The following is a 12,258-nucleotide window of genomic DNA, read 5'->3' as shown; positions in this document are numbered from 1 at the left end:
ATGTGCGAGTGCTGCAACAGGAAATGAAGCATTACTACACAATGTCAAACATTTCCTCAAAAGAAAATAAATCCCTCATCCACTTAATATGCTGGTTGAGTTTCCATTGTTTTAACTTTTGGGGTTTTCCCCTTTCCTTTAGTCTGTCATATGAATTTTTGCTAAGTCAATTCATTTCCTGGTTGAGTTTCCCCTTTCTTTCCCCTTTCTTTTCCCTTTTTGGGATTTCCCCTTTCCTTTAGTGTGTCATAAATATTAGAAAGTCCTCAGCAATCGGAGTCAATCTCTCCCACAGAAAACGGTGTTCCTGAAGTGCCCAAAACATATTGTCTGCATTCCTGGCTTTTTTTTTGTGTACAGGGGGGGTCAATTTAGGCTGGTTGTTCAACCAAACTTATTGTACATCCCTGAAAACACACCCACAAATCAAACACATGCAAATATTAATGAGCGCACAAATCTGACTCCCTTCAAACTGTTTTGCTTCTTTTGATTGTGGTAATCTGCTGCAGGTAAAAACCACAGAGCCTCTCACATGTTCATCAGCATTTATGGCAGTGATCCATGTTGCCTCAGCTGTCGTTAAGGACTTGAAAGCACAGCCAAAATAAAGAGCACAAAAACTTTTATTATATTCAGCTATAAAATGTAGGTCTATTCCACACAGAGTTGACTTAGGAGAATTTTTTTTTTTGTGCATAATTCAATAACTTTGTCCCTTTTGCTCGTCAAAACATATAACCTTTAAGGATGGGGTTGTGTATATTACATTATGATAATATGTCTGTATAATGAAATACAAGCAGTTCTTTCTCTACCACTGCACATAGTCCATTTCAGCAGCAGTGTCAGTATCAGTTGGTGGAGGACAGAAACACTTCTCTGGCCTGATTAGGAGGCCTAGATAGTGAGCTCTGATGGGATAGGAAAACTACCTGCATCATATGACTACTGTCCTAATATGAACACCTTAAAGTAGAGCAGCTCTCTGAGATACGACAATTTGGGGCTTGAGAAACAGATCAATTTCAGTTATTTGTTAAAGGACAAGCATAAAAAAATGTGGAATAAAAGCCTAATTTAATCCCATTTATAAAAATTGAATGGTAAAGAAAAACTTACCAGCTGAAGTATATCCTCATCTTTTGGCATCACACAAAGTTCAAGAAAGTCACCACTGTTGGGGAAGAAAAAAATAAGCTTACCCTCTGGAAAATACATTAACTAACCAAAATTAAAATACAAAAATGTATATTATATCTCACCTGTCTTGGATTAAGGATATAACCTCACAATAGGCTTTCCCAATTATGCTTGCCCCATTCACCTTCACTAAGCGATCACCTAACAGGCAATGAAAACAAAAGGAATGACAACAGTGGTAATAAAAGACCATTAAGCAAAGAGGGCTGATGGAAACGTTCAGGATCGTAGAAGAAGTTATCACAGTTATCATTACATGCATGTGTAAAAACATCTGTTTTATGTATAGATTTATATATTTATATATATATATAGAGAGAGATTCTACATAATTCATTATTAGCTAAATTGTACACTATAATTAATTAATATAAGTCCCCTGCTCTGTTTATCCATTACAGATTTACAGGACCTTTATTTTTGAAATGTCACGACCAAGTAATTGCACTCCCAATCAATCTCTAGGATGTCTCGGTGAGTAGAGGAGACTGATTATATCAATCATTGATTATTACCTGTGCAAAGCCCAGCTCCGTGAGCAGGACCACCTTCTTTGACTTGCTTGACGAAGATGGTGTCCATCGGTTCCAGCCTGTTCCGCTGTCTCCCTGGTGCTAGTAGAGAGAAAGGTAGAAATGAGTGGACACATAACAGCATATAAAATGCAATGTAGGTCAGCTTTATTGTGCTTTTTTTAAATATGCATTTTCATCAGGTTTTGCTACCGAGTTACAAGCAGTGCTCTACTCTAGGTTCATTTACAAGCTCTCACTTGAAAGGCTGAACTTGAAACAACAACTCCCAGACCTACCACTGAGTAACAGACTGGGCAGTAAATTGCTTCATGACATTTAGGTGACAGAGGAGAATGACTGTGTATGAGAATGAGACAGAAAGTGGGTGTTTTCTCCTAAAATTTGGAGGTATGTGAATCAACATTATGAGAGCACCACAGGATGTGTTCTGACCAACGTATGCCAACAGTTCAACAGCTTTCAATAGTCGTGATCATTAATTGGTTCAGTGAAAAAACAAATCTCTATGGGGGACTTGCATGCTTTTAGAGAAGTGGATAAAAGCAGCTTAATAGAGGAAAACCTGTTTGCTCATGCTGCTCCAGTCTCCTAGCAGCTGCGCGGCTGCAGAAGAGAAGGAGGAGAGAAAAGAAAGAGGGAGGGTGTGAGAGAAAGAGAGGCTAAGAGAAGGTAGAGTGACAGTGTGCTCAGCTGCACAACTCCCACTCTTTCCTTATAAAGTGAGAAATAGCTCTGGGTGCAGCCAAAGAGCAGCTGAACTTCTTCCCCGTGTAGTTAACATTCTGGTAGTGAGTCAGTGCACGATGGCTTACAAACTACAGTGGCCAGAAAAATCTTGTACAAGTTGTTTTAAAAAATACCAGCCTTGCCAATAAAGAGGTTAAATGTTCTAAACATGTTTCTTTTGCCATGTGTAACAATACCACAAGATTATTTCTAAAAGTTTTGTGTTCTTAATGTGATTGGACAATACAAACTGGAATGCAGGCAAATTGAGTTAATCAAAATGCAATTAATCTCTTCAGCCAATACATTTGATTTAATTTAACTCACAAATACTTCGGATTCCATTTTTCTCTCTTCCACATTTGAGATTACTCATGCAGAATCACCTTCTGCGGACTCACATTATGTAACACTGCAACAGGAGTCCCCAAGACAGACTCCCTCTGGTGGTATACAGTGGGGCTACATCTCCATTATCACAATGGAACTATTTCACCATATACGTTTAAAGTATGGCAGAGTAATTGCTGGGCAATTATCTCAATATAGATTTCATCAATAGCAATATAATACATATAATTAATTGATTGACCTATCAATATAGACTATTAACCTAACAGGCAATAACTGTAAATCATATACAATGGTGCTTTGTCTAAATATGTCTGTGCTCTACATAACTGCTTAAGGCAATAAAAAATGTCTTCATTCTTAACACTTTTAAGCACCAACAAAACAGTAAATCAGAAATAGTATTGTTGACACCCAACTTTTTTTTAATGCTCGCACAATTTTAGAAAATTCATTTTGTTTTCTGTATAACCAAAAGTTTAATGTGAAGATCAATATGATTTTTTAACTTTAGTACAGAGACACAAAAAATGTGTCTGTGTTCATTTCAAAAAAAAATTTCAAAAACATTGCCAGGTGTCATTTGCACCATTTTAACCACTTGGGGAAAGGAGGAAAAAATACATAGTAAAGAATACAAGCTACCTGAAGTAAATCATTTTTATTCTCAGACACTATAAAGACTGTTTGAGAAAGAAAAAGCAGAAGGATATCTAAGTCAAAACTACACTTTGATGTAAACAATGAGCACTGAACCACCAAATGAAAGCTGTGATTGAGGTACAAGAGGAGGGAACATTAGATCATAATTGGATCCAAACTTGACCCCAGACTTGTGACAGAGGAGCTTTGTCTCAAGAAGCAGAAGACTGTAATAGAATAAGGGAAATGATTGTGGCATGGCACTATGGAGGGAGAAGAGCAGCACACCCATTGCTGTGATGCAATGTTCAATACTTTAACTCGTGTTTTGGCAAATATTGCCTACTTCAAATAAAACCACACCTCATCTGTACGTTTAGTTGTGTCAGTGAGCAATCAGCATAGTGACGTCACTGATCTTTCCAGCAGTCAATGGTCAAAGACGCAGGTCTAAATTTGTTCCCATGACTAAGACTAAAAGGTTGTAAAATACAGATAGAGCTGTCCAAGGTTATACAGTTGATACCTTTTTTTTTTTAATTACGTATTTTATATTTTAAATCTTCAATTTATGTGTCTCACAGCCAGGATGGACTGAAGTCATCAGGCTCCTACATAGTCACATTATTTATTTGATATGATAGTTTTCTAAATATCTCAATACCTATACTGGTGCACTAACCAAAAACATTGGGGAAAGCAATGAAATAACAATGACAGAACATGGAATGTAAAACAATTCTAGTTTCACTCAAAAAGAAAACTAGAAAATGCAGTCAGCAGAGCATAGACCTCTGTCAAGGAGGTGTATCGAGTCATTTGTCTGCAGTTTGCTTGAGTGCAAAAAACTGTTGGCTGTAAAATAAGGTGTGGTAGGTTCATTGTTGGCACATTACCTTTTAAAAAAGGCAGCATAACGAGATTGAGCTTTTGACCAACAAAACCCTTGTCTGAAGTCAGTAGTGCCATATTTTAAGGGTAATTTATCGAGATAGTAATATACACAGCATGTGTCCACTAAGCTTGATACATATCGAATGATTTGTTCATACACAACGTGAACCATATAGTTTTCTCTTTCTATGAGGCAAATCTGAAAATATAACAGGAACCTGTCGAGGTGCAAGAACACCTGACTTTCATAGCGACTGGAAGACGTCACTCTTGATTAGTTTACTACATGTCATGTGCAACCCTTTGGAACCACATACTTGGCACGGCAACATTTTTTTTGCCTCTGTTGAACTGGCATAAGTGGATTTGGACACACCCTAAATGCACCTGCTGATCATTCAGATTAATCTAACACTGAAAGTGGATTGTTGAAAATATCTAGATCATGGTGTTATTTAAGCTTTTACATGGTATGCAGTATTCCCAGTCTCCTATATCTGACTTTTTGTAATTTGACAGTTAACTTTATATTTGGAATAAATCACTTATTAAACAGCATTTAATAAGACCCAATGTACCTCTTTGGTCTACCCTCTACTGGGAGCATTTTCTAAAAATAATTGATGAAATTATATTTTAAAAGTATAAATGGATCAGTTATAAATGGTGTTGTTGATCTGCCTACCTGTGAAACCCTATTTTAGCAGCTTGCAGGTTATGGTAAATGTCATGAGTGTGAAAATGATTGCAAAGGATTGCAGTCTCCTGTCTTAAATTAGTTTGACTTTAGCATGATTAAATTATCTATCACATTAACAATCTTGTTTGTCTGTGAGATGTTTTTCCAGGTTGAACGTGTAAGCTCTCTCAGTCTACATAGATTAGCATTGTTGTGTCTGTGGACTTGCTGTGACTGTTTTGTAGTGAAATTTTACATTTTACTTGAGGTAATATCTTTTCCGACAAGCCATAGACTGTCGGCATTATCACTTGTGTTTGCAGCCATTGTTCGGTCATCATGAGTACTAAAGACGGTTGGCACGCCCATTATGCCCGCAAGTAGTAAAAGTAGAGAACTGTGCAGACACTGCACACATCTATGCAACTCATAGGAACAATACTGATAAAATGTGGTGTCACTCAGCATTAAACAGAAGGGTATTGCAATACTTTGAGTACCAATATATTGTGCAACACTGTTCATGCAAATCCCAGGATTCTTTAATATTCCCTTTGCCAACTCAGTCCAAAGCTCCACACTAAAAGCTCGAGGTCTTCCAAAGTGTTTTTTGTTTGGCGCATAAATCCTGACTGGGAGCTGGCTCCTCTATAATTTAATTTGAAGTTTGAACATTAACAAGGAGCCTGAGTATTCTTTCCAGCATTTCCCTTTTGGTGCAGACATCACAGAGGGGGTCATAGAAACTGTTCAAATCCGGAACAGAGACTTGATAATATCATTTTATTCTGTGGTTATGAACTAATGCTGTAGAAAACACAAGTCATCAGATTTTTGTAAAAGTCTCTATACGGAAAAAGAGCTATGTTTATGCAGTGATTTTTAACTGCCTGTTTGTGTGTGTGTGTGTGTGTCTGTGCAGGTCTACATGATTCATTGTGTAAATACATCACATACAGGCCATTCAGGATTTTAATTTGATCAGAGCAACAATTATCATTAGTGCAGGACTGCAAGTTAATTCATGCGCGTGTCGAGGGTATGTGCAGATGACCATGTGACCGTGCATTCTGCTTCCTAATGAATGTTGTCTCCACGTCATACTACATGATCAGCTGCACAAAACAATTCATGAACCAATATATAAATATATATGTTTATATAACACCAATATTGTGCAATACCATGAAATAAAATCTAAAACTTTTAGTTAATGCAATTTTGCTACATAATTTTTGTTGAAAAGGATAGGTTCAGTTATATATTTTAAATTTTTTCATCTATTTAAACAATAGTTTTCTACAAAAAAACAAAAAACACAGACCATAGATTTTGTCTTCTATTAAATTAATTTGATGCAAATAAAAAATGAATCTATGAATGAAGAGATGGAATTATTATAGGTGGCAAATATGGTTTTACTCTTTATACGGGCAAATGACAAACTAAAAAAAGTGCGCCTATACTTCACAATGTGTCTTAAAGTTATGAGTTATATGAGTTATAAATACTTGAGCTAGGCTGACTGTTGTGTTGTCTTTTGTGGGAACATTAACTGGTGTGCGGACATTTCCCGTCTTCTGGTTTTCGTCGGTCTGGCAACTAATGTTTATCAAGTTTGGATCATGCTTTTGTATACTTTCTTGCATACGAGTGAAGCCTTGCAAGACAAAAACAGTCAAATTATGATGTTTTGGCATAAGACATGTCACTAGACTACAGAGCAGCTCTCTCCGTCAAGTGAAAGGCTGTCCGAGGTTCACTCTTGTTTTACCTTGGTTTCTCACGCTCTGTCTTAACCTACTTTGCCTCCTCCAACAAAGGGGCCTTTTTCTTTTGCCAAATAGTTTCCAAACTTTCTTTGGTTGTTCCATCGTCCACCATATTCACTGGCTGGCGGAAGCTACTGAGTTACTGGGGAAAACAAAAGCACAAGCCTCTTTCTGTTTTGGCTGTGCAGTGGTGGACGCACATCCTTTATGCTGTAAATCGAAAATTAAATCAAGCTCTTTTCTGCTAATTTAATGCCCTGTGGCAGATCAGAATTGCCTATTGAAATCAATGTTATCATTATTCATAGGCCATCACAGTGTGCACTCAACATTTACCTCATAATGATAAATCAACTAACTTTACTTCTACCCACAGGATCTTTAAAAGATTTTAAGAAACACAGCTTTGCTTGTGTTTAAAAAAAATAAAAAAATAAATGACAAAAACTTTACTTAAGTCACAGGGATACAATACTAACCCAATACATTACCATCACTTTGTTTTTAAACAAATCAGCATTAACTTCATGTGGTGTCTACCTTATTAAGTGAGAAAAACAGAACAGCAAGCATTGAGGCTAACAAGGGGAAATAGGGTCAGACCCAAACAACCCAGTAAAACGTTGAGGCCATCTCTTTCTGACAGCCTTTCTATGATGAGACTGAAAACCAGCATGAGCAACAAAGTGAAACAATATGGAGTAGAGGGTCAGTGCAGGACAGAAACAGGTGGTGCTAACCAAACCTTTCATGCCTCCACAAAGGTCAGTGACACACAGGCGCTACATTGTTTTCATTGCATAAGGAAGCAAAAAGAACCAAAAGAGTGGCTGGATTAAGAGTAATTAGAAGTCAGAGGCACTGCTCTGACTCAGCAGCGTTGAAGTGCAGGCAGGAAGAAGAAAAGCATAGTTTTTCTGCTTACCTCTGCAGCCATAATCTTCTTCCTGTTCACAAAAAACAAAAACACAAACACTCAAGTGACTTTGCTGCTTGTGGTCAGAGAAATTAGGCATCGGGCTTTTTGTTGACTCAGTGTTATCTTACACGACAAGCAAACAATACTCAGGTGTATGAAACTCAAATGAAATTTACCGGGAAGCAGTGCATGGTCGACTCCGGAGGGTAAACAATGAAGTGCCGCAGGGTGAAGCCGAAGCCTTGGGAAGTGCGACGTAAACGCACAGTTTTAGGTCTCGGCCATGAGAATGGCTCCTCCTCGGTTGGGTTTGGTGCTGCGGGAGAATCTGCCATGTTTCTCCAGTCTGGACAGTCATTCTGCAAAAAAAAGAAAGAAGGAGGAAGACTTTTAATTTAAGTGGTCTGTATTTGACTTTGATACACAGCACAACAACGTCAAGCTGGAGGGTGACCTTTGACGATGTCATCAGTGACATCATCTGTGCTGTGCCGTCAGTGTATGAGTGGGATGTATGAGTCATGCACAAGCACTATATATAACGAAGTATAAAAACACTGTATAAATGTGATGTGGTGGAATGGTTTAATTTGACTCATAGTGTAAAAGACTGAGTGGTCATTATGGACAGAAATGTGCTATATAAATTGCTCTATTAAAAAAGTCCATTGGCCATCAGTTTATCGGATGAATAGAAAAATTTACACAAAGACAGATTTGTCCATTTAAAGATGTAGCATGGAATAAAAAAAAATAGAAAAACAGATGATACACCAAAAACAATGTCACTAAAAACTACACCAATTTATGAATACCACAAATTAACCTTTTTAGAGGAGTAACTGCACATAAAAAGTGTTAATGATTGCTGTAGAGGAAAATTTGCTTTTTAAAAAAACCATTACTGGCTGTCCACTGTTTACATTTGAGTTGTGGTATCTTATTTTCACAGCTGGAGAGAAGAGCATGGGCTTTGGAAACCCACTCTTGTGTTTACTGGCTATTTATAGCCTCACACCTTTGTGGTGTCATGTGTGCAGCAACCCCCCCTTTACTCAGATCTCACCCTATAGTATTCCCTGTACCAGTACCAACTTCAGGAAGACCTCTTTTATACAGTCTTGTATTTCCACACTAAAAAAATATTTTGTTTCCTTCCCTTGTCTCAAACAACCACCCCCAACCTCCAGCCCCTCCCCCGAAGCATAGACTTTCCCCCCACAATGTGAGGAATTTGATGAGCATGCATTTGCGCTATCACTGCCTGGGCACATATATTGAGTAAAATGTCAGAAAATCTGAGTTAATTAACTGCACCATGTCACAACCACTAATAGACTAAGATAACAAGGTTTTTCCAGTCGAGGGAGTGAAGAAAACTCTGCATATCTGACTCTGTTTGTTTAAAATAAAAAAGAAACAAATCGTAACAGCCTACTCACTTGATCCAGCTGTTGCAGGGAGTTGTGAATGAGCAGCATCCTATCCTGAGCAGCATTTTGTTCAGAGACTTTAAAAACCACCACCACCACCCCATTCGATTGTTCAGAGCATTTCACAGTATGAACATTCAGCCTTTTAGTCACTTCCTTTTTGAAATACATTGTGTGCCCTGGGGGTATGTACCAAGTTAAAGCATGTTTCACTGTGTGTTTGCTGAATATTCTGCTGCTTTTTAGCAACCTAGTTTCTCCGCTTTTCAGCCATACGTTTTTGAAAGAAGCAATAACATAAACACCTTGAATCTTAACATATATTAAGTGGCAACCTAAGCTGAGTAACACATACGGAGTTTTGTGGGCTTAGTGTAGAGAATAAGGACCCACAGTCCTACTTTGGCTTGCTGGGAAACTGAGCTGCAGGTGCAGCTGACACGCATGTATTTTGATGAAACTAGCAAAACAGGTTATAGTGTGTATAACCAAGCTCTGGCTGTTCTCTGATAGCAGCACTTCCATGTTGAAGTCCGCATCTGTATGAGCCCTCTGCCTTCGAGTCAACATGCAAATCTTTACCCGGAGAAGCGCTTGTGGTGATATTACAATAGATGAACTGGATGTTTGAAATGCCTGCATTGCTCTCCTCATGGCTCCAGGGAAAGCCAATCCCAGGCTACTGGATCTGATTTAGCAGCCAGTGCACGGAGCAGTTTCCCAGCCTCTGATCTTTAGATCTGGACAACAGACGTGGGTGTGGACCTCCTGACAGACACATGCCAAGAAGTGTTATCATTGCCACATGCATAGCTAATACTTCTGTGACATTCCAGGACAATAAATTCCAGACCCGCATTTGCCCTCCTGTTTTTTTTTCCTCTTAATAAAATAGCTTCCGAGATCAGACAAAATCGGTTGTGTTCAGGGTGGCTCACGGCCATACCATACATACTGAGCCCCAGTGTTGAAATGTCTCTTAATCATGATGAACACATGCATCGTAATGTATTTTAGGATGTTCCCCCACACATCATCCTGCTTCCATAAATATCCACAAGAGCACCAAATGTGTCTGAATCCACAGCAGAAAATAGTCCCAAAAAATGTACAGTTTATTCCCACCAGTTGTTTATATAATCCCGAAGGAAGAAAAATTACATATTCAAGAACCATTTTGTCTTATGTTTTAGTCTTTTCCTGGGATCTATAAGCTTTGTCCTTTCAGTACATTACCAAATAATAAATGAATGAATAATTAATTGCACCAGTAAAACTCTAACTAAGGTGGGGTTCTTTAATTCTTTCAAATATGTTCTGCTGCTTCTTGTGCACAGCTACCATTCACCATTACTAAAGGTGCCAGCCCCGGGTAGCTATGGACATTTTTGTGAGACATTATCGGACATGTGTTTTACTGTAGAGCAATGTGATTAATCCAGAATCAATCTCAACTCTTAATTTAGTTCAAATAAATGTTATATATTATGCATGAGGATAAAACAAGCATGGAAAGCAGCTTAGTTTTGTTCCTTGCTTAACAAATGAATCATTGTTTGTATCGGTGAACATCGGTGGTCATTTTCAGAGACATTGTGAGGTAAAGCTACATCATTGGTTCCATGACCACAGAGATTAGTGGGAAGGTCAAACATTGCCACCCACTAACATCAGAAATTTTAGGGGCAGCACTGTACGTGCACAGCTGTTTACACACCACAAAGCCTGGTGTCTGCAGTCTTGCAACACACCGAAAAAGAAACTAGGATTTCCCCCGTGCTCATTTTTAACAACTACTATGAAACCACACTGCATGGTCTGTACGTTTTTAAAAACTCTGCTGACATCACCAAATGACACATTACAAGCACCACATGACATCAGCTCTAAGAACGTCAGACAAGTACACAGCCTGAAAATGTGAAGAAACCTAATTCTCTGTGGGCTGCCAAATTCTACACCACATCCCATACAAACCAAGCACTTAACTGTGAAAAGCCTGAGTTAATGATACAGATGGCCACTGGTGAGCAATGGGCGTTTCCGCCTTGTAGTGCACGACAAGGTTAAGATTATCATTACTCTATGTAGACACACTGTGTTTTGTGCATGCCACACTTCTGAGTAGTAACATACAGATGGGACACAGTACAGTCTTTTGTAGGGCTGGATGCATCGACACATTTGGATGTGTGGAATTCCTTGCATTGTTTATGTTCATACCCAATTATGACGGCTGCCACTCATACTGAAGACGAGACTTCATCCTAGAAAATCCCAACCATCAAATGTGTGGGAATACTTTAAACAGAGACCTAATAAAGACACTAGTGTTCATTTCTCCACAGAAATTGTGTTTCTCTCTCTGGGAGTGGGGGGAGGGAGTTTGTAGAAACAGGTGTTTCATGGGTTGCAGCGCTCTATCGTTCTCTCTCTTGTTAACAAGAAAAGAAAGCAGGCTTAGACATCAAAATATTAGGGCTGCCATCTCCTCTGTGCACCCATGAGTATGGGGTATACAAACATTAAACTATCAAATTGAATATTAATGGAATAGTACAAATAATAATAATGTTAATATAACCTTAACTTTATGAATTAATTGGAAAACAAGACAAATATTGTCTTGACATTGGGTTATTGTTATTTGCTCTGGCCATCCTCGCTCACTGAGATCATCGTCTATCAGCACAACCCTATTCTGAACTCCAGAAATTTGGGTGAGGACATTTTCCCATGTTCAGGATTAGACACAGCTACAAAAGGAAAATGTCTGGAACATTCAGGTGAGGGGTTAGACACATCAACACGCGGCCCACTCCTTTGATGTGAATTTGACATTTTACTAGGGGGCTGGCCGGAAAAGTTCAGGAAAATGTCAGGAGCAACATTTGCTTTCTCTCAAACAGCCCCTTCGGAAAATTTTAGGAAAATGTCCCAAGTTCAGTGTATCTCTGAAAAAGCAGATGCTCATGGCTAGTATGGAAACACAGCTTTCCAGTGCATTTGCAAGTCTTTAACCATTTGTGTATGTGCGTACAGACACTAAACAATGCAGATTTCCATTAATGTGTCTTTTGAAATGATGAAACGTTTTGCTCAC

The 12,258-nt window shown here is 38.5% G+C and overlaps 1 protein-coding gene across 10 annotated transcripts in view; it reads right to left on the bottom strand.

Annotated features, from left to right (window-relative positions):
• Positions 1-12,258, bottom strand: part of arhgap21b (Rho GTPase activating protein 21b) — a 37,368-nt gene that overhangs the window by 20,060 nt on the left and 5,050 nt on the right. For 6 of the 10 annotated variants that reach the window (XM_034614601.1, XM_034614602.1, XM_034614606.1 and 3 more), the window contains exons 3-7: positions 7,899-8,081; positions 7,729-7,750; positions 1,719-1,814; positions 1,266-1,344; positions 1,123-1,177 (exon numbers count right to left, since the gene is read on the bottom strand). In XM_034614601.1, coding sequence (XP_034470492.1) covers positions 1,123-1,177; positions 1,266-1,344; positions 1,719-1,814; positions 7,729-7,750; positions 7,899-8,081 — 435 coding nt within the window. The remainder of the gene's footprint in view (positions 1-1,122; positions 1,178-1,265; positions 1,345-1,718; positions 1,815-7,728; positions 7,751-7,898; positions 8,082-12,258) is intronic. The other 4 variants (XM_034614603.1, XM_034614605.1, XM_034614609.1 and 1 more) reach the window with 1 other exon arrangement.

This window comes from Hippoglossus hippoglossus, chromosome 17, assembly GCF_009819705.1.
Source record: "Hippoglossus hippoglossus isolate fHipHip1 chromosome 17, fHipHip1.pri, whole genome shotgun sequence".
Lineage (NCBI taxonomy): Eukaryota > Metazoa > Chordata > Actinopteri > Pleuronectiformes > Pleuronectidae > Hippoglossus > Hippoglossus hippoglossus.
This window is presented reverse-complemented; position numbering and strand designations above follow the sequence as displayed.